This window comes from Cutaneotrichosporon cavernicola (assembly GCF_030864355.1).
Source record: "Cutaneotrichosporon cavernicola HIS019 DNA, chromosome: 2".
Lineage (NCBI taxonomy): Eukaryota > Fungi > Basidiomycota > Tremellomycetes > Trichosporonales > Trichosporonaceae > Cutaneotrichosporon > Cutaneotrichosporon cavernicola.
In genome coordinates, this window is record NC_083394.1 from 1,056,408 (window position 1) to 1,079,501 (window position 23,094).

The 23,094-nt window shown below is 57.7% G+C and overlaps 10 protein-coding genes across 10 annotated transcripts; 4 read left to right on the plus strand and 6 right to left on the minus strand.

Annotated features, from left to right (window-relative positions):
• Positions 1-4: 4 nt before the first annotated feature.
• TMP1 (uncharacterized protein) lies at positions 5-1,269 on the minus strand (the record flags this gene model as incomplete). The annotated part of the gene is made up of 5 exons (XM_060597419.1): positions 5-10; positions 100-253; positions 344-599; positions 685-1,158; positions 1,224-1,269. 5 exons carry the CDS (start codon positions 1,267-1,269, stop codon positions 5-7), a joined length of 936 nt encoding a protein of 311 aa, XP_060454315.1.
• A 382-nt stretch (positions 1,270-1,651) lies between these two features.
• CDC6 (uncharacterized protein) lies at positions 1,652-3,965 on the minus strand (the record flags this gene model as incomplete). Its single annotated transcript, XM_060597420.1, has 2 exons — positions 1,652-3,285; positions 3,323-3,965. The coding sequence occupies 2 exons, from the start codon at positions 3,963-3,965 to the stop codon at positions 1,652-1,654; spliced, it is 2,277 nt and encodes a 758-aa protein (XP_060454316.1).
• Positions 3,966-5,892: 1,927 nt separating this feature from the next.
• On the minus strand, positions 5,893-9,138 carry CcaverHIS019_0204130 (uncharacterized protein; the record flags this gene model as incomplete). The annotated part of the gene is made up of 4 exons (XM_060597421.1): positions 5,893-6,203; positions 6,245-7,195; positions 7,232-8,450; positions 8,482-9,138. The coding sequence occupies 4 exons, from the start codon at positions 9,136-9,138 to the stop codon at positions 5,893-5,895; spliced, it is 3,138 nt and encodes a 1,045-aa protein (XP_060454317.1).
• A 482-nt stretch (positions 9,139-9,620) lies between these two features.
• YPL225W (uncharacterized protein) lies at positions 9,621-10,334 on the plus strand (the record flags this gene model as incomplete). The annotated part of the gene is made up of 3 exons (XM_060597423.1): positions 9,621-9,698; positions 9,780-9,859; positions 9,995-10,334. 3 exons carry the CDS (start codon positions 9,621-9,623, stop codon positions 10,332-10,334), a joined length of 498 nt encoding a protein of 165 aa, XP_060454318.1.
• Positions 10,335-10,701: 367 nt separating this feature from the next.
• Positions 10,702-12,094, minus strand: RIM2 (uncharacterized protein; the record flags this gene model as incomplete). Its single annotated transcript, XM_060597424.1, has 5 exons — positions 10,702-11,398; positions 11,441-11,518; positions 11,577-11,746; positions 11,831-11,882; positions 11,973-12,094. The coding sequence occupies 5 exons, from the start codon at positions 12,092-12,094 to the stop codon at positions 10,702-10,704; spliced, it is 1,119 nt and encodes a 372-aa protein (XP_060454319.1).
• A 398-nt stretch (positions 12,095-12,492) lies between these two features.
• On the plus strand, positions 12,493-13,883 carry rpc25 (uncharacterized protein; the record flags this gene model as incomplete). The annotated part of the gene is made up of 6 exons (XM_060597425.1): positions 12,493-12,516; positions 12,550-12,623; positions 12,733-12,842; positions 13,194-13,344; positions 13,461-13,543; positions 13,585-13,883. The coding sequence occupies 6 exons, from the start codon at positions 12,493-12,495 to the stop codon at positions 13,881-13,883; spliced, it is 741 nt and encodes a 246-aa protein (XP_060454320.1).
• A 27-nt stretch (positions 13,884-13,910) lies between these two features.
• CcaverHIS019_0204170 (uncharacterized protein) lies at positions 13,911-15,174 on the minus strand (the record flags this gene model as incomplete). Its single annotated transcript, XM_060597426.1, has 7 exons — positions 13,911-14,159; positions 14,206-14,250; positions 14,293-14,474; positions 14,518-14,647; positions 14,681-14,734; positions 14,821-14,890; positions 14,927-15,174. 7 exons carry the CDS (start codon positions 15,172-15,174, stop codon positions 13,911-13,913), a joined length of 978 nt encoding a protein of 325 aa, XP_060454321.1.
• Positions 15,175-15,589: 415 nt separating this feature from the next.
• CcaverHIS019_0204180 (uncharacterized protein) lies at positions 15,590-16,706 on the plus strand (the record flags this gene model as incomplete). The annotated part of the gene is made up of 5 exons (XM_060597427.1): positions 15,590-15,761; positions 15,859-16,030; positions 16,069-16,190; positions 16,225-16,305; positions 16,345-16,706. 5 exons carry the CDS (start codon positions 15,590-15,592, stop codon positions 16,704-16,706), a joined length of 909 nt encoding a protein of 302 aa, XP_060454322.1.
• Positions 16,707-18,570: 1,864 nt separating this feature from the next.
• CcaverHIS019_0204190 (uncharacterized protein) lies at positions 18,571-19,150 on the minus strand (the record flags this gene model as incomplete). The annotated part of the gene is made up of 3 exons (XM_060597428.1): positions 18,571-18,850; positions 18,882-19,041; positions 19,075-19,150. The coding sequence occupies 3 exons, from the start codon at positions 19,148-19,150 to the stop codon at positions 18,571-18,573; spliced, it is 516 nt and encodes a 171-aa protein (XP_060454323.1).
• A 3,481-nt stretch (positions 19,151-22,631) lies between these two features.
• Positions 22,632-23,069, plus strand: COX19 (uncharacterized protein; the record flags this gene model as incomplete). The annotated part of the gene is made up of 2 exons (XM_060597429.1): positions 22,632-22,716; positions 22,768-23,069. The coding sequence occupies 2 exons, from the start codon at positions 22,632-22,634 to the stop codon at positions 23,067-23,069; spliced, it is 387 nt and encodes a 128-aa protein (XP_060454324.1).
• Between the last annotated feature and the right edge of the window lie 25 nt (positions 23,070-23,094).

Genomic DNA, 23,094 nt, shown 5'->3' on the forward strand with positions numbered 1-23,094 from the left:
TTACTTACGCCTGGTGTCAGCTACAACCACGAGGTCCGTAATCGAGCTAGAGACGGGCAGTCTTCACATCTGGAAGAGCCACATCTACCCCCCACTCACCGACATCTTCATCTCAATCTTGCCCATGGGCTTGTACCCCTCGACGACAAAGTCGTCTGCGCGGAACCCGTCAATGTCCTTGATCTCGCCGAGGGTACGCGCAATCTTGAGCGTTGGGAATGGCCGCGGCTCGCGCTCAAGCTGGGTCTTGAGTCTGGCGTCAGTGTGGGCTCGGATAGAGGGAGTGAATGCAGATCCGAGTGCAAATTCAGACCCAGGAATACTGGTCTCCCGGGCGACTCACGGCTCAACATGATCCCGGTACACATGCGCGTCGCCCATCTGGAGGATGAACTCGTGCGCGTCGCAACCCGTAACAAACGCAATCATGTGCGTGAGCAGCGCATACGATGCAATGTTGAAGGGGACACCGAGGCCGACGTCACAGCTGCGCTGGTACATGAGGCAGGAGAGCTTGGGGCGTGCGTCGGGGCTCTCTGGGAGCGTGACGTAGAACTGGCAGAACATGTGGCATGGAGGAAGAGCCATGACGGGGAGGTCTGTGGTAAGCATAGCAGCGGAGGAGGTGAGGACGGATCAGATGTCATGGAAGCGTCACATCTGAAATCAATCGCCACCACTCACCACTGGGGTTCCACGCGCTCATGATGATCCGCCTGTCCGTCGGGTTCTCCTTGATCTTCCTTACCACCTCCGCGAGCTGGTCGACTCCCTTGCCCGCATAATCGTCCTCACACGTCCCATACTCTGCCCCAAAGTGGCGCCACTGGAAGCCATACACTGGCCCAAGGTCGCCCTCACGCCGGTGTCCGAGACCCACGCGATCGAGGAACTCGCGGCTCCCATTCCCGTCCCAGATGTGCACGCCGCGTTCCTGGAGGACTCGGGCGTCTGTACAACCCGCAACGAACCACAGGAGCTCCTCGACTACGCCGCGCCAGAAGACGCGCTTGGTCGTCAGGAGGGGGAAGCCCTTGGTCAAGTCGAAGCGGAGGGAGGGCGGCGCAAAGAGTGCAAGCGTGCCCGTTCCCGTGCGGTCGGGGCGGGCTTGGCCTGTGGCGATGATGCGCTCGATCAGGTCGAGGTACTGGTACTCCTCTGACGTTAGAGGGGGAAGGAAGGAAGGTTGGTTGGGATGGTGATAGCACCGGATAAGCACGCACCATGCTCGGGGTTGGAGCGCTCCTTATTTTCCGTGGCGGCCGTCATTGGGTGTCTCCTGCCTTTGGTGATGATTGATGGAAACAAGTTAAATGGTAGGAGTTGACTAAGTTCTAGTATGGAGAGACGCGATTGATATCAGGGATCAAAGTCAATGTTGACGCGTCAAATCACGTGACCCTTATGTAGATGATACGACCCGAAATGGCTGACATGAGCTGAGATGAGCGCGAAGACCCAACAAACCAGATGAGCAAGACGGGTTAGGAGGAAATGCAACAGACTCCAGTTTATAGCAACGCATGCATGTCTTGAAAATGCCAATGTGGAAAGCCCCTATGGGCGAATGCAAACTATCTACTACTCCACCTATCATGAAAAACGAGTGTGTGCGTGGCTGCGTGCGTGCGGGCTCCTCCCTCACTTACCCCTAATCCGTTTCCATCGGCAGCCCGTGTGCGGCGCGCTCCACGGCTGCCTGGGCGCGCGCACAGACACGCGCGACGCGCGCCTCCTCGCGTGCCCACACCTGGGCCACTTCCTCCTCACCCACGGCCTTAACAGCCGCCGAGAGGGCAAGGCCGTCACGCACCTCGTCCTCGCGGACACAGAGCTCAACGCGGACGTTGCCTCCCCGAACACGCGGAAGCGACACGAGGCCGAGAGTCTCGAGGTTGCTAAGCAGGTCACGGTAATCACTCTCGGGTGAGGGCTTGATCGGCGACGAGGGGTGGTTGAGCAGATGCGCGTAGGTCGCGTACAGCGCAGAGGGGGTGAGAAGCTCGGGACTCGCACCCTGAGCAGGGCAACCGGCCAGACCGGCACGCGTGCGCATCAACCAGACGAGCAGTGCAACGAGCACCATGCGGCCGTTCAGCGGCACTGAGCGGATTTTGCCCGTAGTGGCGTTCGCGACGCCAGACGACGTGGTGCCCGCCGCTGCGCGCAGCTGCTTGGTGTGCGTGGAGAACGCCTTGAGGATGTGTGGCAACGCGACCTTGATGAGGGAGATCGGCGCCGACCCCTTCTTGACCCAGTCCGCCTCTGCGAGCCCGACCGCCGACGAAAGCACACCTAGGCACATGCGCAGGTCGCCGGTTTGAGCCTCGACCTTACGGCAGAGAAGCTCGATGACCTTGGCGTCGACCTTGGCAGCGTCAGGTCCATCACCAAGAGCATCCACTCGGGCATTGACGATCGCGGTCATGTCGGTCGCGTTGTACGCCTTAAACGGCAGGACCTGGGGCATGGCGTTGCCCTCAAGCACCAGGTTGGCGCGGACCGTGAGGTCAAGCGTGTTCGAGATGGCGACGAGCTTGACAGTTGACCCGCGAGTGGAGAGGAGGGGGAGCGAGAACAACTTGGATAGCACATGTGAGGTGGTGGGTGCGGGAAGGGACGGGGGAGGAGGAAGGAGCGAGTCAATCTCATCGAGGATGATGAAGGTACGCGTGTTCTTCGCCTTGAGGTGTGCGATCACGTCGTCCTCGGAACCTCCACAGCCGAGTTCAACACCCAGACGCGTCCAAACGTCCTGCGGCTTGAGACCCATGACGCTGACCTCTACGACGCGCCATCCCTGTTCGGCAAGCCCGCGGCCCACAGCTGTCGTGAGGGCCGTCTTGCCTGTGCCAGGGGGACCCGACACGTACATGCCAACGTCACTAGCCGACACGAGGGAGAGGTACGAGCCCAGGATGGCCTTTTCGTTGTCGCGCCCAATAATGGCGGAGCTGGTGCCGTCGCCAGATGACGACGACAGACGGAGCCCATGCTTGAGAGCGCGGTACGCGTTTGAGAAGCTACGCGCGTCCGAGTCGTCGAGGGGTGTCGTGGTGCGGCTGCACATGGACATCATGTCCTCGGTAAGCTTTGTCGTGGATGGCGACGACGGCGGAGGCGTAAGGGGAACTGTTGGCCTGAAGCCACGCTTGGTCGGTGTGCGGTCAGCATCCTGAACTTCGTCCACACTGATAGTCGTGGCGACCGAAGGTGATGGCGAGGGCGAGGGAAGGCATGATGAAGTTCTTGTCGTGAGGTCAGACCCAAGCGACGGAACTGAGCCTGAATGATTAGTGGCAGTTTCGTGCGCGCAACTCACTTTCACTGCGCACGCTGACAATGGAGGCGCTCCGAGTGCGGCTCGAGGACGGAGTCAGGCGCAAGCGCTTCCGACTTCCCTCGGAGGGTGGGGTTGGCAATTGCGGCTCCTTCGGGGGCGGGATGTTCTCCTTGCCCTTGTAGGGCCGACGACTGGGCCCGCCACTAACATCATCCCCTGCACCACCCTTGACAGGGGGAGGCGCACTTCCTCCGCCCGTCACAGTCGCCTTGATCTGACTCTGGCTGGGCACGGCACTCGTACTGGACGCGCGGACGAGCGTCAGCGCGCTTCCGGCCGAGCGCGTGCTCGGACCAGCAAAGGAAGGTGGGTTGGGAATGATGGCGCCGTTCGTTGGTCTAGCAGTACCGAAAAGGGAGGCTGAGCGGGTAATCCCCGGAGAAGGGGTTGCACGCGTGCTGCGCAGAGTTGGCCGAGTGGGCGTCGTCGCGTCTGGGGAAGGCCGCGGTGGGTTGGTTACATTGCGGCGCGAAGGGGTGCGGCGCGTTACCCGCGTGGTGGTGGCTGGGGAAGTCTGGTCGCGCGTTTCTTCCATGTCTGAGCGGTGCTGGTTGTCGACGTCCTCGTTGTCAGGGCTGTCGCCTGCCGTGGCCGCGGCGCGAGTGCGCTTGGGCGCGGGCATGATTGTGTGTGGGGTGAGGAGGGGGCGTGAAGAGTGTGGTGTGTGTCGACAAGTAACAGTGTGGCTGGGAGTGAGGAACAGACAATGTGTAAAGTGTTACAAGTGACTGGATTGGCTTGGAGTTGGGATGAAGTGTTGAAGGAGAATCAAGGTCCAGTACAAGGGGTTTGACTTGGTTGATGGGATGGGATGGGATGGGTGCGAGTTAGACCCAAGCTGTGATGGCTTGTTGAGGGTATACAGGTGGTGGAGTGTGGGTGGGGAGCAACGAGGGAAGGTTGAGAGGGTCGGTGGGGGTTTTGGCAGGGAACAAAGACGCGTCTAGGCTGTGTGCAATGCGGCCTGTGTCAAGTGATGAGAGATTAGGATGGGAAAATATAGAACACAATGTTAGATGCAGTCGAGAGAGACACAGAAGACAAGGATGAAGAGACGACGAGAGATAAATGGATGTACAAGTCGACGATGCAATGTAAGAAACAGGACAGTGAACAGTGGATAGTGACGAGATGAGAACACTTTGAACAGGATACTGAATGGGAGATTTAGGGGCCAACGATTCAACAGCTCATGCTCCTGCTCCTGCTCCCTCCTGTTCCTGCTCCTGGCCAACTGAGCTATAATACAACCCAGCTGTAATGTCATTACATATTACAAGTAGGATTCATTCCACGATCACCCTAGTCTAAGCCCTCCTTACTATGGCTCATTCTACTCTTCCCTACATTTTCCAAATCAGTTTGGATTCTTTAGAGAATAGAGAACCGCCACGGCACGAGTTTTCGCGTCAAGACATCAAACCCAACTCATGGTATGCAGCACTGGTCATAGACACAGCCTAGACCCTGAAATTTTGGCAGGCGCGTTTCGAACGCGGACTCTAATCTCTACTTTCTATTGGCTTCTTGGCTCTAGAGATACCGAATTTGGTCATTTTGTAATGTAATGTTGACGCGTGACCCAGGGAAATACCCTGAAGGTTAACGCAAGGTTGGTTGTCTTCTCAAATGCTCTCTACCCTTAAGTACATTCGTCACCGTCACAATCACCATACAACTTTGGTCTCATCTTAACAAGAGGCGGTGGCTGTTGAATCCTCAATGTTCAAAGCTACTCAATCCCCGGGCGGAGTTGAGTGAGACCCGCAAAAGTAGAGTGCCGCTGAAAAGCTCAACTCATTGAATCGCAGCAACGACGCTGCCGAGCAACGCGACGCGTTACGTCACCTTCCTCCCACAAACGACAGAAACGCAACATTGCAGCTGACAGCTTGTTTCATCCAGCCGTTACAAGTAGCTCATCCGCCATCGGCTGCGATTGTAACTTGGTCAGCATGACGATGTGGCTGCGTTATGATATGTCCAGGAGCTAGAAAAGTGGGGCCGACAGATCGCCGGAGCCGAACGGTGGGCAGCATGAGCAGCTGCAGCTAAGAAATTTGGGCGCGGGGTCAGGGCTTCTTGTCTCTAGAGTCTAGAGTTGGTGGAAATCGAGGTTGTGAGACCACGAAGTGCGTTACGGTGGCGTTCGCTTGCAGGAGTTAAATAGGTTACAGGATCGCAAGCGCCGTAACGTGCCCTCATCGTCTCCACATTTACGGCTACGGGTCATGGACCTTCGGATAGGGGCGGTAGGTGTCGTGATCAACAATGAGACGAGGTGTAAGACATTACAAACATGGCGGCGAGATCCCATCAACGAGTGCAGTGGCCCCAACTCACCGACTATCGACGGGACCCGCCATTACGGCTGCTCCAAAGGGACGGAAGAGCATACCCAACAGCCATTTCAAGACCTGAGATGAGAGCCTGAGATCTCAAAGTCTCAAAACCTCACCTGATCATTGCGTCATGTTCTCTTGTCCCATACGCTAAAACGGCTGCTCAAGAGTGGGCATATCAGGCTATAAGCTACGTACGGGTCGACATCACCCAGTCAAACTCCTCACGGCCAACCCAAACCGAAGGCGATCTCCGTCCGCAAGCCACCGTCCCTCGACGTACTTGGCCTGAATGTAGTCGGCCACGTCGTCGTCACCAGGTACATGGCCTGCGGGCTTGAGCGCCTCCCACACGCCGTTGGCGCGCTCATTGCCCCATTGATGCGCTAACAGAATAGCGTCGGGTGACCAATTGTCGAGGTCAACGCTGCGGGGTTTCGAAATGTGAGTGCCAAGCCCACGGTGTAACCCGACACAGCGGATGCAGAGGAACATAACCATTGGTACTTCGCGGAGGCCTGAGGTCAGCGGCTCACGGACAACACAATCCTGGACGTACTGAGGGTCGCCCACCGGCTCGTCTTCGTCGCGCGGCCGCAGTCCGCACAGCGCGTGTTCGCACCCGTGGCTGCCAAGCTGTGAAGGTCTGCCATGCAAAGAGCCTCAGAGGCCTCCAGGGCTGGCGAGGGAGATGGGCGGCGTGCCGGCTCGACGACCGCAAGGCAGCCGCGGGTCGCTGAGGCATCCGAGCGAGTCCTGCCGCTACCAGATGGCGCAGTGCCGGGTCTAGATGAACTCGTTCTCTGAGACGCCGCTTCCACACCCGCCATCTCCAATACACGCCGCTCAATGTCGTCCTCTGAGTACCAGCTCGCTCTCCGCGAAGCGGAGGTGCTGCTGCTGGCGTTGTAGCTCGGCATGCGTGCGGCCGGCGCGAGGAAGGCTAGGCGCTCAAAGTCGACAGACGATCTCTTGGCGCCAACAACCGTTGAGAGTCTGTCGCCTGCAGCCTCGGCACCTTGCTTCAGACGGCTCTTGAGACTCGTGCGCCGCTTCCGGGGCTCTTCACCACGCGGTGGCGGTGGAGGCACGATTCCCAAAGCGCCTATGCTTTGCCGCGTTGGTTTCTTCTTTGAACCTGTGCTCTTGCGCCGGTCCTTGATACTCATCGCGCCGATGCCCTCGCCGATGTTGCCGACGCTCACGCTCCCGCTGTCCTCTGCAGGGCGACGGTCTGAGGAGCGTACCGTTGATGTCCCGTTGATGCACGACTCGATCGCGTTGCAGATCGTATAGATCCACGTGCGCATCTCGACTTCAGAAGTCGCCTGGTACAGTCGTCGCCCATGCGACGGCGTTACGACCTCGAACACAAAGCGGCGGTCCGTCCCGCGGCCCTCGCGCACGCTTGCAAACTTGAGGTCGATTGTCGTTGGCGACGCTTCCGGCTTGCCTGGCGGAGCATCACGGTGTTCATACAAGCTCGAGTTGGCTAACACGACCCAGAAGCCTGTTGTCAGTTGGATCCATACGACGCGACACTCACGTTCCCATTTGGTCCGCCCAGGATCGCGGTCTAGTGCCTCCCACGACCCAGTGCCCCACAAAACGCCCTCTTTTTTCCTTCCCACCTGCTCGCGCTGCTCGTCTTCTGTGCCGTCGAGTCCGCCGACCCCGCCGACCTGCACACCGTTGAGCTTGGCGGCCGTGTCTGCAAGCACCTTGGCTCTACTTGATGGGGTGGAAGGAGTAGGCATCGCCTCATCGGCGGCGACGAACGGCCCGCGCCCGCCAGGTATAGGTATTGAGCGACGCACGTCCACAGAGTGACGTCCATCAGCTCTAACGGGTCTGAGTGGCGGCATGGGGAATGCCGACGTCGTGTCACCTATAGTTGCTTGAACAGCAGCGCGCTCCGACGACTTGCCCTGTGAGGACGTGGTGGAGATCAATCGTGGATCACTGATATGTGAAATGCCAGCGCTAGCGACTTTGGAGACATCGACGCTCTTTCTGGACGTTAACGCCGCGAGATTCGACGACGAGACCGGCGGCGCACGCTCAGCGAGCGCCGGCGTGGCTACCGACGATGACGACGAGAACAGACCGCGGATCTTACCCCCAATCCGCTTCTTCGGCTTTTCGCGGCCTGACGAAGCAGTTGGGGTCATCGGTGTGTCCGGGACACTGGCAGAGACCTGGTACTGGTGTTGTGGAGCTGAGCCGGTGATAGCCATGTCCTGCAGCCGCTTTGACGTTTCCTCCAGTTGTGTCGTTTGTTCGTCGCGCGCGGCCCAGCCGCGCAGAAGGTCGCCACGAACATTGACGAGATGAGCCAGCGAAAGTGATAACGTGCGCGACAGCGCCTCGTGCGACCCGCGCACGCTGTCATCGTCGCGCAGCAGTAGCCGGACAGGCGTCTCGCTGACGGCGAGTGCGCGTCCGCGCTGTGTAGGCGTTTCCGCACCGCCAGTCGCGTTGGCCGCGCGACGCGCAAAGTCTTCCTCGAGCAAAGGAGGGTGTGTGTCCGCCCTCTTGCCTGGTGATTGGCTCAAGACGGCCCCTACCCAGCCATATAGCCCGACTAGGAGGTCCAGACATCCGACCGAACTGGGCGGCACTGCATACAGCAACGTCGAATGGTGGTTGTATCGCAGCAGATCGAACTGCGCCTGGCGTGCAGCCTGCGCCTGCTCGCCTCCCGACACTTCGCGCTCGCCGCTGAGATACGCAGCCGTGGCGGCGTAGTACTGCTTGGAAGTATTCTGAGTTAGCGTGGTCTTGAAGGTGGCGTACCTCGAAACGCGACTGTGCCCCATTCCCAGCGAGACCCTGGCGCTTGATCTCGCCCTTGACAGCCTCGACCGCGTGGACGACCATAACCTCGAGCTCTTCTCGTTGGCGACGGCGTTTCTCGCGTGCGACCTTGCGCATCCCCACAGTGTCCTCCCACACCTCACCCTTGACGCCGTACCCGTTTTCGAGCCATCGCCCGAGTGTGCCGAGCACGGCGAGCATTTCGTCCTCAGCCTTCTCGACCTGCTCGAGTAGGCCCAGCACCTCGCTGCTGTGATCGAGTACATGCTTGGAAAGACGTTTGAGCGTGCCGGCAGAGTGCTCGAGGGCGGCGAAAGTGGACCGGCATAGGAGCGAGTCGGGCAGGGGCTCAACGGTCACGGAAACCGGTGCGTGCGGTGCCTGCACTGGTGGAACGTCCTCGGGAGGGAACGGTACTCTGCTCGAAATCGACGCGAGGGAAGACGTGTCGGAGCGCGAGTACGACGTGCTCCTCGCGTCGTCGCTTGTTTCCGGCGCGACCTGAGGCGCGGCAAGTGTAAATGAAGGGGCGGGTTTTGGGGAGGGAGCGGCAAAGGCGGCGGGTGAGGGGGCAATGGCGGGGTTATCTTTTGACGATGAGCGGACAGGTTTGGGTAGTGGGCGATGGCCCTGCATTATGGAGAAGAAGGGAAGGAGAGGGAAAGTGTGTTGTGACGAGAGGGATGGTTGGGATGAGAGGTATACGTTATTGTGGGATATGTGTGTTGTTGCGACTACGAAGGTCGTTGTCGACAGGCACGCGAGGTCTACAACCAGGCACAAATACCTGGTTGAGTTCTATTGCCCTTTCTAATATCTTCCATTGAAATAGGATTGAGCATTCTTCACCGTATGATGGCCAAAATGATTACAGAGTGGGGCAGCAAATAATTTTACTTCCGCGTAAACACCGGACCCAAAATGTCACGTGCGGGTTAATGAGATTTGCCAGCACCCTCCACAATATCCTTGACGTCTGCCTTGCGCTCCGCTTGCCGGCCTACAGCCGCAATCTTGCTTTGCTCATCACTCACATCATCAACCACACACACAGCTTATAAACAGCACACGCCCGAACCCTCTCCCCCCCAAACGACACAAAACACACAGCAGACACGATGGCACACCCGATCGAGAACCTCAACGAGTTCAGCGCCGAGGCGGCTGGAAACATGGAGGAGATTGAGATGCAGTTCGTGAGTCGAGGAAACGCGTGTGCGAGATGCGCTACGCATGCCGCCGCTGTAGTTTGAAGCGAATGGCAGCACTGACCACAGGCCGTCAAGACGGTCGAGCACCTGGAGGCGTACGAGAGGCTCATCACGGGCATTCCCCCAAGCAAGATCAAGCTTACTTCGTGAGTCGCCATTGGGAGCGGCTGTCTCCCGGATCACTTCTCTGCTGGTGCACTTCTCTGCTGGTGCACTTCTCTGCTGGTGCACATCTCTGCTGGTGTCTCTTTGATCGAGTCGTTCGAGTTCCCTAACCCCAGGATGGACGATGACATCGTCGAGGACCTCTACATCCGCTTCCCAGAGTACAAGGAGAACCCGGGGCTACTGCTCCACATCGCCGAGGACGATTTCAAGAGCAATGAGAACAAGGTCCGGTGGCGCGAGTTCATCCAGGGCTACGAGGAGAGCCTGACCGAATACAACTTTGGCACGCTCGTGCGCAAGGACTCGGACCAGACCTACTCTGAGGAGAACAGCATGCTCGTCACGCGCGCGCAGTTTGTCGCGATCGAGATTGTGCGCAACCGCAACGGGCTCAACAACAAGGTGTACGAGGACGCGCAAGCCGCCAAGGCTGCTGCCAAGGCTCAGAAGTAGGCGGCGAGCACGAGGAGTCGGGCTCCCTCGCTGCACCCGCCCGCGCCGGTATAGAGCCAGGCGTGACCGACGGACAGGGCATTATAGATAGACGCCATGGGATATCGGAGATCTAATCGCCCATTGTAGTACCACACTATGCACATTGCACAACGTCCCATCAGCGGCGTAAGACGATGCTGTGTGGAGCTTCAGAGACGATTGCTCACTGGCCATGCTCACTGACGAACCGCCAAGCCCAAAAAAAAAACGCAACACCATGACGTCAGCCATTTTGCCTGTTTCCTCCAGCCGGAGCCATATGCGATGCAATGCTAGTGATACATGCAGAGTGGGTATGTATATGAGGGGTGTGTAGGGATGGTGTTTATGATCCAAGCTTGGCCGCGACCAGTTCGTAGATGAGGAACATACACGCGGCGTTGGGCACAACCCGGAACATGTGAGCGGTAAGACCGCCGTACAAGCTGGCCGCGCCCTCCTCCTTGACGATGAGCTTGAGTGTCTGCAGCAAGCCAGTGTACTTGGGCTTGCCGTCGTGGGGCTGACGGAGACGCGTGCGGATAACCTCGTGGGGGTAGGTGATAAGCGAGGCGACGGCCTTGGCACCGCCAGACGCGCCAACGATGCTGCCCACGTAGGACAGGATGCCAGTCTTCTCGTCGTCGAGCGAGACGCTCTTCGACCGCCCGATGCGCTTCAACCGCTCATACAGCACCCACTGGATCACGCCCTCCGAGACGCCGAGGTAGCTGGCGGACAGGCCGCGGTAGAAGCCGCGGACGCCGTCGGTGCGCAAAATGTTTTTTGTCTCGGCCCACGCGGATGGCGAGACATGCCTGCCGCCCGTCACTTCGCGCTTCTTCGCCGACAGCTGCAACCGTGTCTTGACCACCCAGATGGGGTTCGTTCCAGTCGAAGTCATGACTCCAGCAACCACCGCCGCGCCAAGGTGGATCAGCGGCGAGTCCTCGGCCGTCTGCCCTTCTTTTTCTGTGGGCGCGTTCGGGAAGTGCTTGGCGAGGAACGCCTTGGAGGTGGGGTAGAAGTAGAAATTGATCGCGCTGGGGTCAGCTCACGGTCACAAAAGATAAGCTAGAACTCACCGGGCGGGAATGATGCCTCCCAAGCTTGGTCCCAGGCCCTTGTAGAGAGCGCGCCATCCTTCCTCGACCTGTATCCGCCTGATGTCAGTTCCATTCCAGAGGACAAGACCGGGCCCATGGGATTCCCTCAACTTACCGGATGAGGTAGAGGGTGTCAACAAACTGCCAAGCAAACCCGCGCTTCATTGCCGTTTCCTTGGCCGTCACAGTCGCCTCGTGACGCATGACGCTGGCCGCACCACTCGCAGCACCTTGGATGGAGGATCCTGGTTGCGGACCCCTGAACATGTCGGACTGGAGGCGGGTCTGGTGTCAGTCGAGCATTCTAAACATGTTGGCGGCCGAGGGAGGGCATAGATCAAGTCGTGGTAAGAAAAGGGTGAGCCTCACCTTGACGACATCAAAGGGCGAGGTCACGATCGCACCGGCCATACCGCCAAGGCTAGAGTTAGCCCATCATAGCGTCTCCTTCTGATATTTCCCAACTCTCCCGACCACAACCGGCTCACACGACCACCTCCACCAAACTCACGATCCGGCCAACGAGTGCTGCCATCCTTGCAGCTGCTTGTTCGTCTGCGGCAGGTGCAGAGCCTTGCCCACACCCGCGCCGGGTGGTGATGACCCCGAGGGAGCTGGTGCAGACTCGTTCATTAGATATAGGCGGATGAGGTGGGGGAATGGGATGCGAGCGCGAGACCCGAGTTCGAGGTCACCGGTCACAGATCAGGGGATCGAGTGGAGTCGTTGAGATGATAGTGAGGAGGTGACGACCCAAGTGAGACCCGAGTGAGGTTTAGTGCTGGTGGAATGCAAACAAAACGTTGAAAGATCTTTCAGTGTTGAATTTGCCGCCCGCCGTTGTATAACCTTCCTTTGACTGGATAATCTGCCAAATTCTGGCATGACGTACACGTGCGCCGAGCGTGAAAGTGACGTGGCATTTGCTCAATCAACCTTGGAAGGTGGAGGTCGACGATTTCTGGCACACTTTGTTGTTGCCCAAGTCTGGCTCAATTTGGTGCTATCCACTCCAAAGGGCATGCGATAGCATGTTCAACCTCATTGCCATCAAGGTGGGGGTACGTCTGGACCGATACTGATACCAGGACACGGTGCCCGTCGCGCCAAAGGCGTTTGGTCTTGACCCTGCTCTCTGTATCCAGGATGCGTTGAACAAGAAGTGAGTAGACTCGAGCGGGGAAGTGAGTGGGGATTGAGTGGGGAGAGGGATGAGAGAGGGTAGGACGAAGTAGGAGCGGAGTAGTAGGAGGCAAGGAGGCTCACGACAGGTTCTCCAACAAGCTCATACCCGAACGCGGGCTAGGATTGAGCGTGTACGACATTCTGACCGCCGAGGACGGGCGCGTCACGTGGGGCAATGGACAGATGTTCTACAAGGGTGAGTTGGCGAACATGCGCTGGTATCATGCGCTGGTACACCGCTGTGGTGGGAGGTATAGGGTTAAGGGGGTTGAACTGCTTGGAACCGGCGACCAGTGCCGGCGCCTGAAGGGTAGTGGTGGGAGAGTGGCTACGGGAGAACGTGGTGAACAATGAGGAAGAGAGAGAGATGATGAGAGGGAGGAAGAGAGGACGAATGAGAATAAGGAGGACGAAGCGGAGTGATGGCAGACCACGGTGCACGGGCGCGCCCCTGTCGACCACACGCGCCGGACGTTGTCATCTGTTAACGATACACTTGCCGCCTCTACACTCCTAACTCCATGTGGGTTCGGTTTGCTAACCCAAGTCTCGTTCCGCCTAATGCTGTTCGCACCCTTCGTTGGTGAGGTGATTGTTGGCAAGGTGTTGGCGTGCACACCAGAGTACATCCGCATCACCCTTGGCTTCTTCGAGGACATTTACGTCCCGCAGTCTCTGCTCCCACCGAACTCCATGTAGTGAGTACGCCGATGAGGAGAACGTGGGTGGACTGGTCGAGTCCCTTGTCACCCTCCTCCCTTTCAGGTCACCCCGGGTCCCAGCTCGACCTTCACTTGCTTTCAGCTAACACCAGCGACGAGAACGAACGCAGATTCTTCTGGTACAGCGGTGAAGAGCCGCTCGATGCCAAAGATCTTGCCAACACGCTCAAGTCTGGTATGTTGAGCTTCACATGTTGCCTTCGACGCTCACTCCAGAACGCTTCTATTTTGACCCAGGAGAGCCGATCCGCTTTCGTGTCGACTCAATTGAGTGGCACGAACACGAACCAGGTCCGCCCGTAGACAGGACGCAACAGAACGAGGAGGAGGAGGAGAAAGACCCCAAAGAAAAAGCAGGTTATGTCATCCTCGCCGACGTGAGCGAACAGGGCCTCGGCCTGACAAACTGGTGGGACGAGGGAGGCGAGGAGGAGGAGTACGCCGACGAGAAGGAGTACGCCGATGAGGGAGAGTACGCCGATGAGGGGGAGTACGTCGACGAGGAGGCAGAGTAGCTGTACATGTACATTATTTTCTAGAGACTATTCGATACGCTGCCCGCTGGCACGCACGCCGGTCGCTGTGCGCCACTCCAGTCGCCGCTCACCCATGTCGGGCTCTGCCAGCGCGGCTGGGAGGCCCTGGACGACACGGTCGATCGACTCGGACCAGCTGGACTGGTCAGGTGCGTAATGTCCGTACTCTGGCTCGTTGTCGAAACCCACCGCCGCCGCGCGGATGAGAACGTCGGACGTGAACCCGCGAATGGGTGTGTGGCGGGTACGGAAGCGCTAATGTCAGTATTCCAGCGAAAGCTTGCAGCTGCTGATAACCCACGTGCATCCTGTACGAGCCAGTCGAACCGGTGACATCCTCTAGTGACTGGAATCAGCCGCTGTGTAAAGAAGTGGCCAAGCTACCCACATGAAACTCGGTTGGACCGGGCCACCAGTTCGTGTCGGTCAAGTTTAGGTTCTCAGCGAGCTCACCGTCGACGACGCCGGTGTGAATCGCCTTGAGAGGATGGTCAAAAATGCACTCCACTTCCTCGGGGTTGGGCCGGAGTGTGGTCACAAGTGCAGGGTCTGAGATGAATGCGACGACAGCTATTGTCAGATGAGGGGAAAGTATCTCATTCGTGGGACGCACGCGTGACGACAATGTGGTTCTTCAGGTGTGCGTTCATGGGGAGTACAGTGAGTACGGGTTCAAGCATAGTCAGGACGTGAACATGAGGGCTCGTTAGGGGCAAGCCTGCCTCTTCGAAGGCCTCGCGGCGCTGATGTAAGCTTGGCAAGACTTGTCAGCTCACGGCGGTGAATACGGGCGACGGATCGTCTTCGTCCACCTTTCCTCCAGGGAGCGCCTAGGGTCAGTTTGCGGTGATCCGCCTGAACTCGCTGTCTGCCCGGGATTCCTCCTCAAGTGTTTCGCACGGGTGGTGAGGAGAACTCGCAGGTCCTCTGTACCTTCCGGTTGGTACACAGCAATGAGCACCGCCGCACGGCGCGCCTGCCCGACTCTGCCATCAGCTAACCTTCTCTCGAAGTTGACGTACTCGGGCTGTTCGTCGGGTGTGTGCGCGGCAAAGTTCTCGACGCATGTGCGGCTATTGGCACTCAGGTGGGTGAGCGCGTCCGCCGGGGGAAGACCGATCGGCCACTCCCTTGGCATAGAGGCGTCGACAACGAACGCCGCCAGGTCTGTCGGGAGAGCGGTGCGCTTCAGCGGTGCCAGGGTTGGTGTGGCGACGCCGCTGGACGCGCCGCTGGCCAGGTCCTCAGTCGCGGAGATAGGTGGGACCATGGTTGTAGCCGGTGACTACCGGGTGGAGGGTTGGTGGAGCTGGAGGACACGCCCTCAGATTGGGTCACAGAAGTTATGGACGAATTCAAGAGCAGACCTAGGACGTGATGTCGGATAAGAGCACAAAAACAGCGACAGAGTACAAAGCGCCGACGGGAAAAGGCAAGAGCTGGTCGATGAGAGATGTTGAGAAATCAAGTAGAAATCGGGCTCTCGTCCGCCTATACCGCCCACTTCCGGATGTCAGACCTCCACATACCGGGCATTTGGACCAAATATAGAAACATGTGGGTAAGCTAATCAGAAATACATCCGCTAATGGCTGCCGACCTCACCTCCACCTTGGACCTCGGACTTGGACGTTGATGGTCCGCTCCCACCTTCCTCCTTCCTCCTCATCACTCACTCGCCCAAAATGTCCACTCCAAGGCTCCTCCGTGTTGGCTGGCACCGCGAGCACTTCCTCTCGCCTCTTCTCCAGCTCGTCGCTGAGGACGCGGGCAAGTCGCTCCAGCTCGTCGAGTGCCCTGGCGGCACAGGCGACATGCAGGTCAAGCTCAAGAACGGAGAGATTGACGTGTGCATTGGTACGTGCGATCAGGATGCGCGCCCCGGCTTTGAGAGAGACGTAGCGGACTGTCCTCCTTGCTCGCTTCTCTACCTGCTTTATATTGCTCACACCAGCCCTCACCGACGCCCTCATTGCAGGCCTCGCGAACGGCAAGACCGACTACAAGCTCGTGGGTCGTTACATCTCGTCGTCGCTGCGCTGGGCGATCACTACTGGCAAGGACAGCAAGTACACCGAGGTGGACCAGCTTAAGGGCACGACGTTTGGTATCTCGCGCCTAGGATCGTGCGTCCGCTTAAGCGATCCCAAGTAACTGACGGCAGCGGGTCGCAGGTCATGGCATCGGTGCTTAGCCTGCAACAGGGCTGGGGCCCAGATGAACAGCCCAAGTTCCAAGTGAACGGGCAGTTCAAGCCTCTGCGTGACTCAGTGAACGCTGGTGACAGTGAGCTCTGATGCTCGTCGGTTGCTGACAGCAGCGTCCGTGTTTCTATGGGAGTGGTTCACGACCAAGCCGTACGTCGACTCGGGAGAGGTGCGCTTCATCGGTTCCGTGTACAGTGAGTTGGCATGGTGCAGTTAGTCCAAACTGACACTAGCCCCGTGGCCGTGCTGGTCGATCGCGGCTGCTCCCGCAGCGAACAAGGAGGCCGTGAAGACGTTCCTCTCCAAGCTGCAGCCCCACGTCATCGATTTCGACTCGGAGGCTAGCCGTGCCGGGCCTGCCATCGACTTTGTCGAGAAGACGTTTGGGCAGCAACGCACGGACGTTGAGGAGTGGCTGAAGACGGTCAAGTGGGAACACCGGCTGGCCGAAGTCAGCGAGGCCGTCGTGCGCAAGACGCTCGGCGTTCTCCAGGAGGCGGGTGTCGTGCCGAAGGAGGGACAGCAGTGGGACATGGCGACATTCGTTGACACGGACGTCGCTAAGATCGTCGAGTCCGCTGACCAGATTAACTAGATGCATCAGGATATACATGTTACAAGGCCCAGGCTAACGTTGTGGCGCTCAACCAACTTCCATCTCCTGTGTGGCACTCACGAGCCTCTTCCTGTCGCCTAGAGGCACGCGACTGGAACTTGGCAGGCACTGTGGCCGAATTCTGTCAGAAGTTCAGACGTCACACTGCCGTCAGCTGGAGTCATGTGAGGGTGAAGTTCTAAGCCGCGTCGACCAAGACTGTTGATAAAGACAATATGTGTGCGAGGGTACCTGTCCCGGATGAGCAATTAAGCGGAGCTTGATAGGGACAGATCGGCGACTGTACCGTGTGTAACTAAATGGTATAACAGAACACATCTGCCACTTCACTGTACAGTCTGTTCCTCTTAGGTTTCTTTTGCTTGGCACACTCTCAGTCTGGTGTATAACCTGAACCCTCCCCACAATGTCTCCAGCCTACTGATCTCCATCTTGGTAACCTGTCCGTCTGAGTCCACGCATCTACTTTGCGTCATCTCACACGGTGAATGCGTTGGGCGGGAGATGCTTGGCAAGATCTTAGAGGCAGCGATTGCGCCGACAGCCTGTCAGTGTACAGACGTGGTTGAGGTCGATGAGGCGGTTGACACAGGCATGCTCCATAAGTATGCTTGGGCCAGGCAGTAGACATTTTGACGCTGGCGGTGGAGGATGCCCAGGTCCAGTTGAGATTGAATTGAAGCAGGCTTTCCAATGGGAGCAAAACAAGCTTAAGCCTGCGGCACTGCGCGGAATCCGTTGTGTGCGGGAACGAACCTCGATCTTGTGACCATGGGGCATCAGCATCCTCTCGCTTCCCACGAGGACCTTCGGACATGCCCTCTGAGACATATAACTAGCCGTTATGTACCTTGCCCACTCCTCAACTCTTCCAACATTCTTCAAGATCATAATGCTGCTCTCCAGCCTGATCCTCCTCACGACCACTCTCAGTGAGCATCCCACCCGATTCAGCGTTCCAGTCTAGTCACAACTGACGATGATAGTCGGAGGGGCTTGGGCTACAGCCCTCCCACAGACACAGGGAACCTGCGATGCGGGCTACACGGACTGCCCAAACTACGGTTGTGCGGACTTGCAGAGCAGCCCTTGGAACTGTGGCACGTGTGGGCACTTCTGCGGTCCCTGGCATGGCCAGAACGGATTCTATTGCCAGCTGGGCAAGTGCGTCTGTATCATTTCGAGCAATACGGCATGCGGTCAAGCCTGCTATGACCTCCAGACGGACGTGGATAACTGCGGCTCCTGCGGTCACAAGGTACGTTGAGCCCTCCGAATGCGCCTGATACAGTGTGCCGCTGGCCAAGAATGCCACAATGGCAAGTGCATCACTTGCGGCAACGGCCAGTACTTCTGCAACGGTCTGTGTACGAACCCCGACAACGACAACCAGAATTGCGGCGGCTGTGGGAATGTCGTGAGTGTCAGAGCCTGAGGAAACTGATGCAGTGCCAAACGGGGTCGAACTGCGCCAACGGCTCGTGCCAAAACAACAGCGGCTGTGGATCGGGACAGGCGCGCTGCGGGACTGACTGCATCAATACGAATAATGACAACCGTCACTGTGGCGCGTGCAACGCCCAAGTGAGTTACGGCTATTCGTGGAGGCTAACGAACAGTGCGCCGTAGGCAAAAACTGTGTCAACGGCCAATGCCGCTGAGCAAGCGCTCCGTGCCACAGAGAACCCCTACTCGCTAAATTCCGTTGGATGGACAGTCAATAATAACGTAGACGCGGAAATCAGAAATCATGCAAATTGTGAAGTCAAGCTGAGCGTGGGATCCTCGTTCTTACTGTCTGTGGCACATTACATGTACATCAGCTTCAGCTGCTCTCTGCTCTCTAGACGCTGGGGAGGTCGATAATCATCTCAGCGTGCGATACACTCTCCTCGCCAGGCTGGTTGGCCTTGAGGACTTTGTACGCGCCGGCGCCCGCGATCCCGGCCAGTTCTCCTGTCCCCGACCCGTCGACGATACGCCAGCGCGCGTCGATCGTCCCATCAGGCTGGCACGTGCCCTCGTCGTGCGCGGCGAACCCGCCCGGCTTCCCAAGCACTGAGCCGGAAAAGTTCATGAACCCGGCAAAGTTGGTGCGCGTCGGGTCCGTTTGTGAGTGCAGGCTGCGGTCAGCGCTGCCACTCACAGACCCACATGATGTAGGACAAGCTCGCCCAGCCCTCCATGCCGCCCCCACTGAAATGACGTGATGTCTCAACGACTCCAGTTGACGCGGCCTGAAACGAGGCTGGGAGCGACGCCTGCCGCTTGCTCGGAGTGTAGTCTGCGCCAGACGGGGTGAAGGGCGCAGTCACTGCTGTTAGATGGGGGTGGATGAGGAGAGTACCTTTTTGCCCGTTGCGAGGCGCACGCGACGTGGAGAAGGATGATGGGGACGTGGCCCAGTCGAGGCTGGTACTCATTGCTGATGGAAGGTGGATGGGGAGTTGCCAGTAGTGGCTAGCTGATTGTGATGACGGTGACTCCCGATGACGGCGACTCCAGATGAGCGGGCGGTCGATCTGCTTGAATGCTGGCCCCACTCCATGCCCCACGGGGTGTCAGTTTCAATGGCGTGCCTACCTCTAGCCCGCCCGCCTATACGCAAAAGCAACAGAACACAGTGTTGCTACGTTGCTATGCATCACCCACATGCGCCCAGACCCAACATGTGGGCGCCCATGATGCTAGTGACGCAGTAACTTGGCTTGGTGAGTCTGTAAATTGCACATTGTAGAAGGGTTGGGTGCATATTGGAACAGACGTGGAATGGTGTCGCGGATAGACAGTATTCACCGGTAGTCGGTTTGCTTGGGACCGGCGGGAGGTTGATATAGTTTCAATGTAGCCATATTGACTTGGTAACAAGTCACTTGCACATGGCACATTCTGTTTCTCATGCGTAAATTTGAGTGGTGTCGGTGGGGAGCAAACGACATGCAGATAGTCAGCGGAGTCACGAAGAAACTCTCGCACCAAAGAACCAGGTGGCAGTCGCCCCCGAAATAAGTTTAACCCTTGTTCTGTTGCAGGTACACATCCCGCTGAGTCTTCACGTTCAGCTCTGTGAGTATCGTTGACTACTACTGGGCCAAGCACTCTTGCCAATGTACCTCCAGCACATGTAGGTACCGGCAAACTACGATAGAATGCACGTTTTTTCCATCGGATACGTAGTTGTCTGGCTCCCCGCTGTCTGGCTTACCGTCGGCCCACTTGTGAACGTGCCAGGTTTGTGTCCTTGTATGGTCTGTTATAGCTTCCAGTGTCCCGAGTACAGCCCTCGCGGCTGTACCCCGACACCTTGGGAGTCACGTCGCGACATGTACCTCAGCACGGACCGCGTCCTGCGTCGTTCATGACACATAAATCTGTCACCCGTGGTCTAGTTCCTCCACGTACGAATCGTCCAGTTACTCCTCAGACCTCTCAAGCTCTTAAGATCCTCTTCTGCCTGTCTCAAGCACTCTTCTAACTGTAAGAGCTTCGTCTACAACACACTGATCCCAGCAACCACTACATGTCCAACATGATCTTCATTCAACTCATCCTAGCATTCGGCTTCCCTCTGGCGATTGCTACAGTCATCCCGCCCGTCCAATCTGGTGGGGTAGATTCCAACACAGGGGTGCGGCTGCAGATTTGCCACGACATCCAGAATAACATCTGGCACTGCGGCCAGTGCAACAGTTCCTGCATTGGCCAGGTAAGCTCGTGCACAAACGGGATGTGTATGTGCAAGTGGAACAATCAACCTGCGTGCGGTGGCTATTGGTGCCCCTACTTTGAGGAGGACCAGAACAACTGTGGCGAGTGCAACAAGAAGGTGAGAGTGGTCAAGTGGCATCTGACCCCAGTGTGGAGACACGGAGACCTGTATTAATGGTCACTGTTCCGCCTGCCCGAAGTCGCACACTGCCTGCCGCGGTGAGAATCCCTACTTCTTTCCCTACATGTGCAAGGACCTGCAGACAGACCCAGACAACTGCGGCCAGTGCCAGTGGCGTGTGAGTTTATTTCGATGCCGAGCGGTTGCTGATGTAGTGCGGCGGGAGCTGCATTGATGGCAAGTGTACCTGTCCTCCTGGCTTGACCAAGTGTGGATGGGAATTCTTTGAAAGCTGTGTCGACCTCAATTCCGACTCCAATAACTGCGGGGCCTGCCACAACTTCGTGAGTGTGAGATGTTCCTCGCTCACTTGAGTGCCCTTTCCCTGAGAGGGTGTGCCGCAATGGGAAGTGTATGCCATGCGATGGCGGCCAGAAGTTTTGCAACGGCAAGTGCGTCAACATCTCGAACGATAACGATAACTGCCGTTACTGTGGCCGCTCAGTGAGTCTTGGCTTACCCCGCTGACAAAGTGCTCCGAAGGAACCAACTGCGTTGATGCCGAGTGCGTGGGTGGCCCCAGCGGATGCCCAGTTGGCCAGATCAGTTGCAGCCCGGACGGTTGCATCAACGCGACCAACGACAACCGGCACTGCGGCAACTGTGGCGTACGGTGCAAAGTTGGCCAGAACTGCGTCCGTGGCAACTGCACGTGAACGCAAACAAGATTGCTGAAATATTGTGGACACGGAAGGGACATTTCGATAGCCTATGCAAGAAAAATTCCATTAAGTCATACGAGTTTCCTTCACAATACCGTGAACTCGGATCAACTCTACGCCACATAATGTTCACCATCACGCCAATCCATTTCACCACCCTCTCCCATGTGCAAAAAGCAACTCTGCACTCGCAATCTCTCGCGAACAGATGTCTGACCACTGACAGGATCGAACTGCCGACCTTTGCATTACTGATACGCGCTGCGTATTAGTACAATGCTCTAACCAGCTGAGCTAAGCGGCCGGAGACGATTTTTATGGCAGCAGCCCAGCCTCGAGGCCGCGGCGCTTTGGCCCACAATCTGCAGACTGGGAAACTGAAGAGATAAACAAAGCGCATAGAAAGCCAATGTGGTAGAAGCTAGAAGGTAGGTCCACTATTCCATGTCGGCTTCCTTTTCTGGAACTCACGCCGGTCCATTGTCGACCTTTGGCCTCAGCGGCCGAACTCACGAGCCGATGACAAGCCAGGTGTCGAAACGCGAAGCAAACATCTTACCTCTACATCCTGCTTCTGGAGAGGTGGGTCCACGTCGTGCACCGCAAGTGCCACAGACGGCGGCACGCGACAAGAGTGGCAGCCGAGCTGAGGTGATCACCAGGGCACGAGGGCGTTGATATCGGCAAGGAGTGACGATTGATCCATCGCTTGAAGCGGCCGCAGGCGGACTTTGCCTCACCGCCGTGTTAAGCAATAGCCAACCATGTATCGCAGTAGAAGCACGGGATGCCGGGAAACAGCATTTCGCAAGCATTATTCATAAATACCAGCTGCCACGTGATTCTGTTGTCGTTGGCAAAACCTCCACTTCACCACGTTTTGCCGGGGTTGACTTTGACCTTGGTTCCGCCGATTGCGTGGCCGAGTGGCCGCGCATCATACCCAGCCCATCCTCTACATTCAATCACCTCTTTCTATCGGGGACCGCAGCACAGCCTGATTATGGACGCGGCAACTGCAACGAAGCTCACGCGACGCAGAAGGGCGTGTAGCTCAGTTGGTAGAGCGTTCCATTCGCATTATGAAAGTATCATAATACTATCCTAATGAGATTAACAATTTGGAAAGGTCTTTGGTTCGATTCCTAACTCGTCCATCAGCGTATCTTTTTTGTTTCCTTGCTTTTGACCCCGCCCTGGAAGGGATGCGCCTCGGCGACCGGGGTATTGGTATCTGGTCTCTACTTTCCATCCATCTTCTCTCCATCTTCTCTCCATCTTCTCTCCACCTTCCTCCCTCTTCTCTCCATCTTCCTCCCTCTATCCTCGGAACCTCTCGTCATCGAAACAGCCATGTCGTTCGGCCGCCCAGGAGGTCTCTCGGATAACTTCAAGGCATCCCCGCCGCTGCGCGGCAGCTTCCCGCTCGACCACGATGGTGAGTTGCGACAGCAACCAACAAGGTCACATCTCACCAAGCTCACACCAGGCGAGTGCAAGGCTTTCATGGTGTCGTACATGAAGTGTCTCAAGGAGAACAAGAACAACTCGGGCGCGTGTCGGCTCGAGGCCCGCGGTTACCTCGGATGCCGGATGGACAACCAGCTGATGGACCGCGAGGAGTGGACCAATCTCGGCCTTGGGGACGTGACTGAGAAGGCGAATAAGAGCGCACCAAGCGAAAGTGCCAAGACGACAAACGCGGCCTCGGGGACAGGAGGCGCGAGTGCATCCAACACTGGGAGCGGAGGCAGCAGTGGATCCCGGTGGGTCCCGAGCGAGAGGATATAGTCGCGCCGAAACGCCTCCTCCGTGA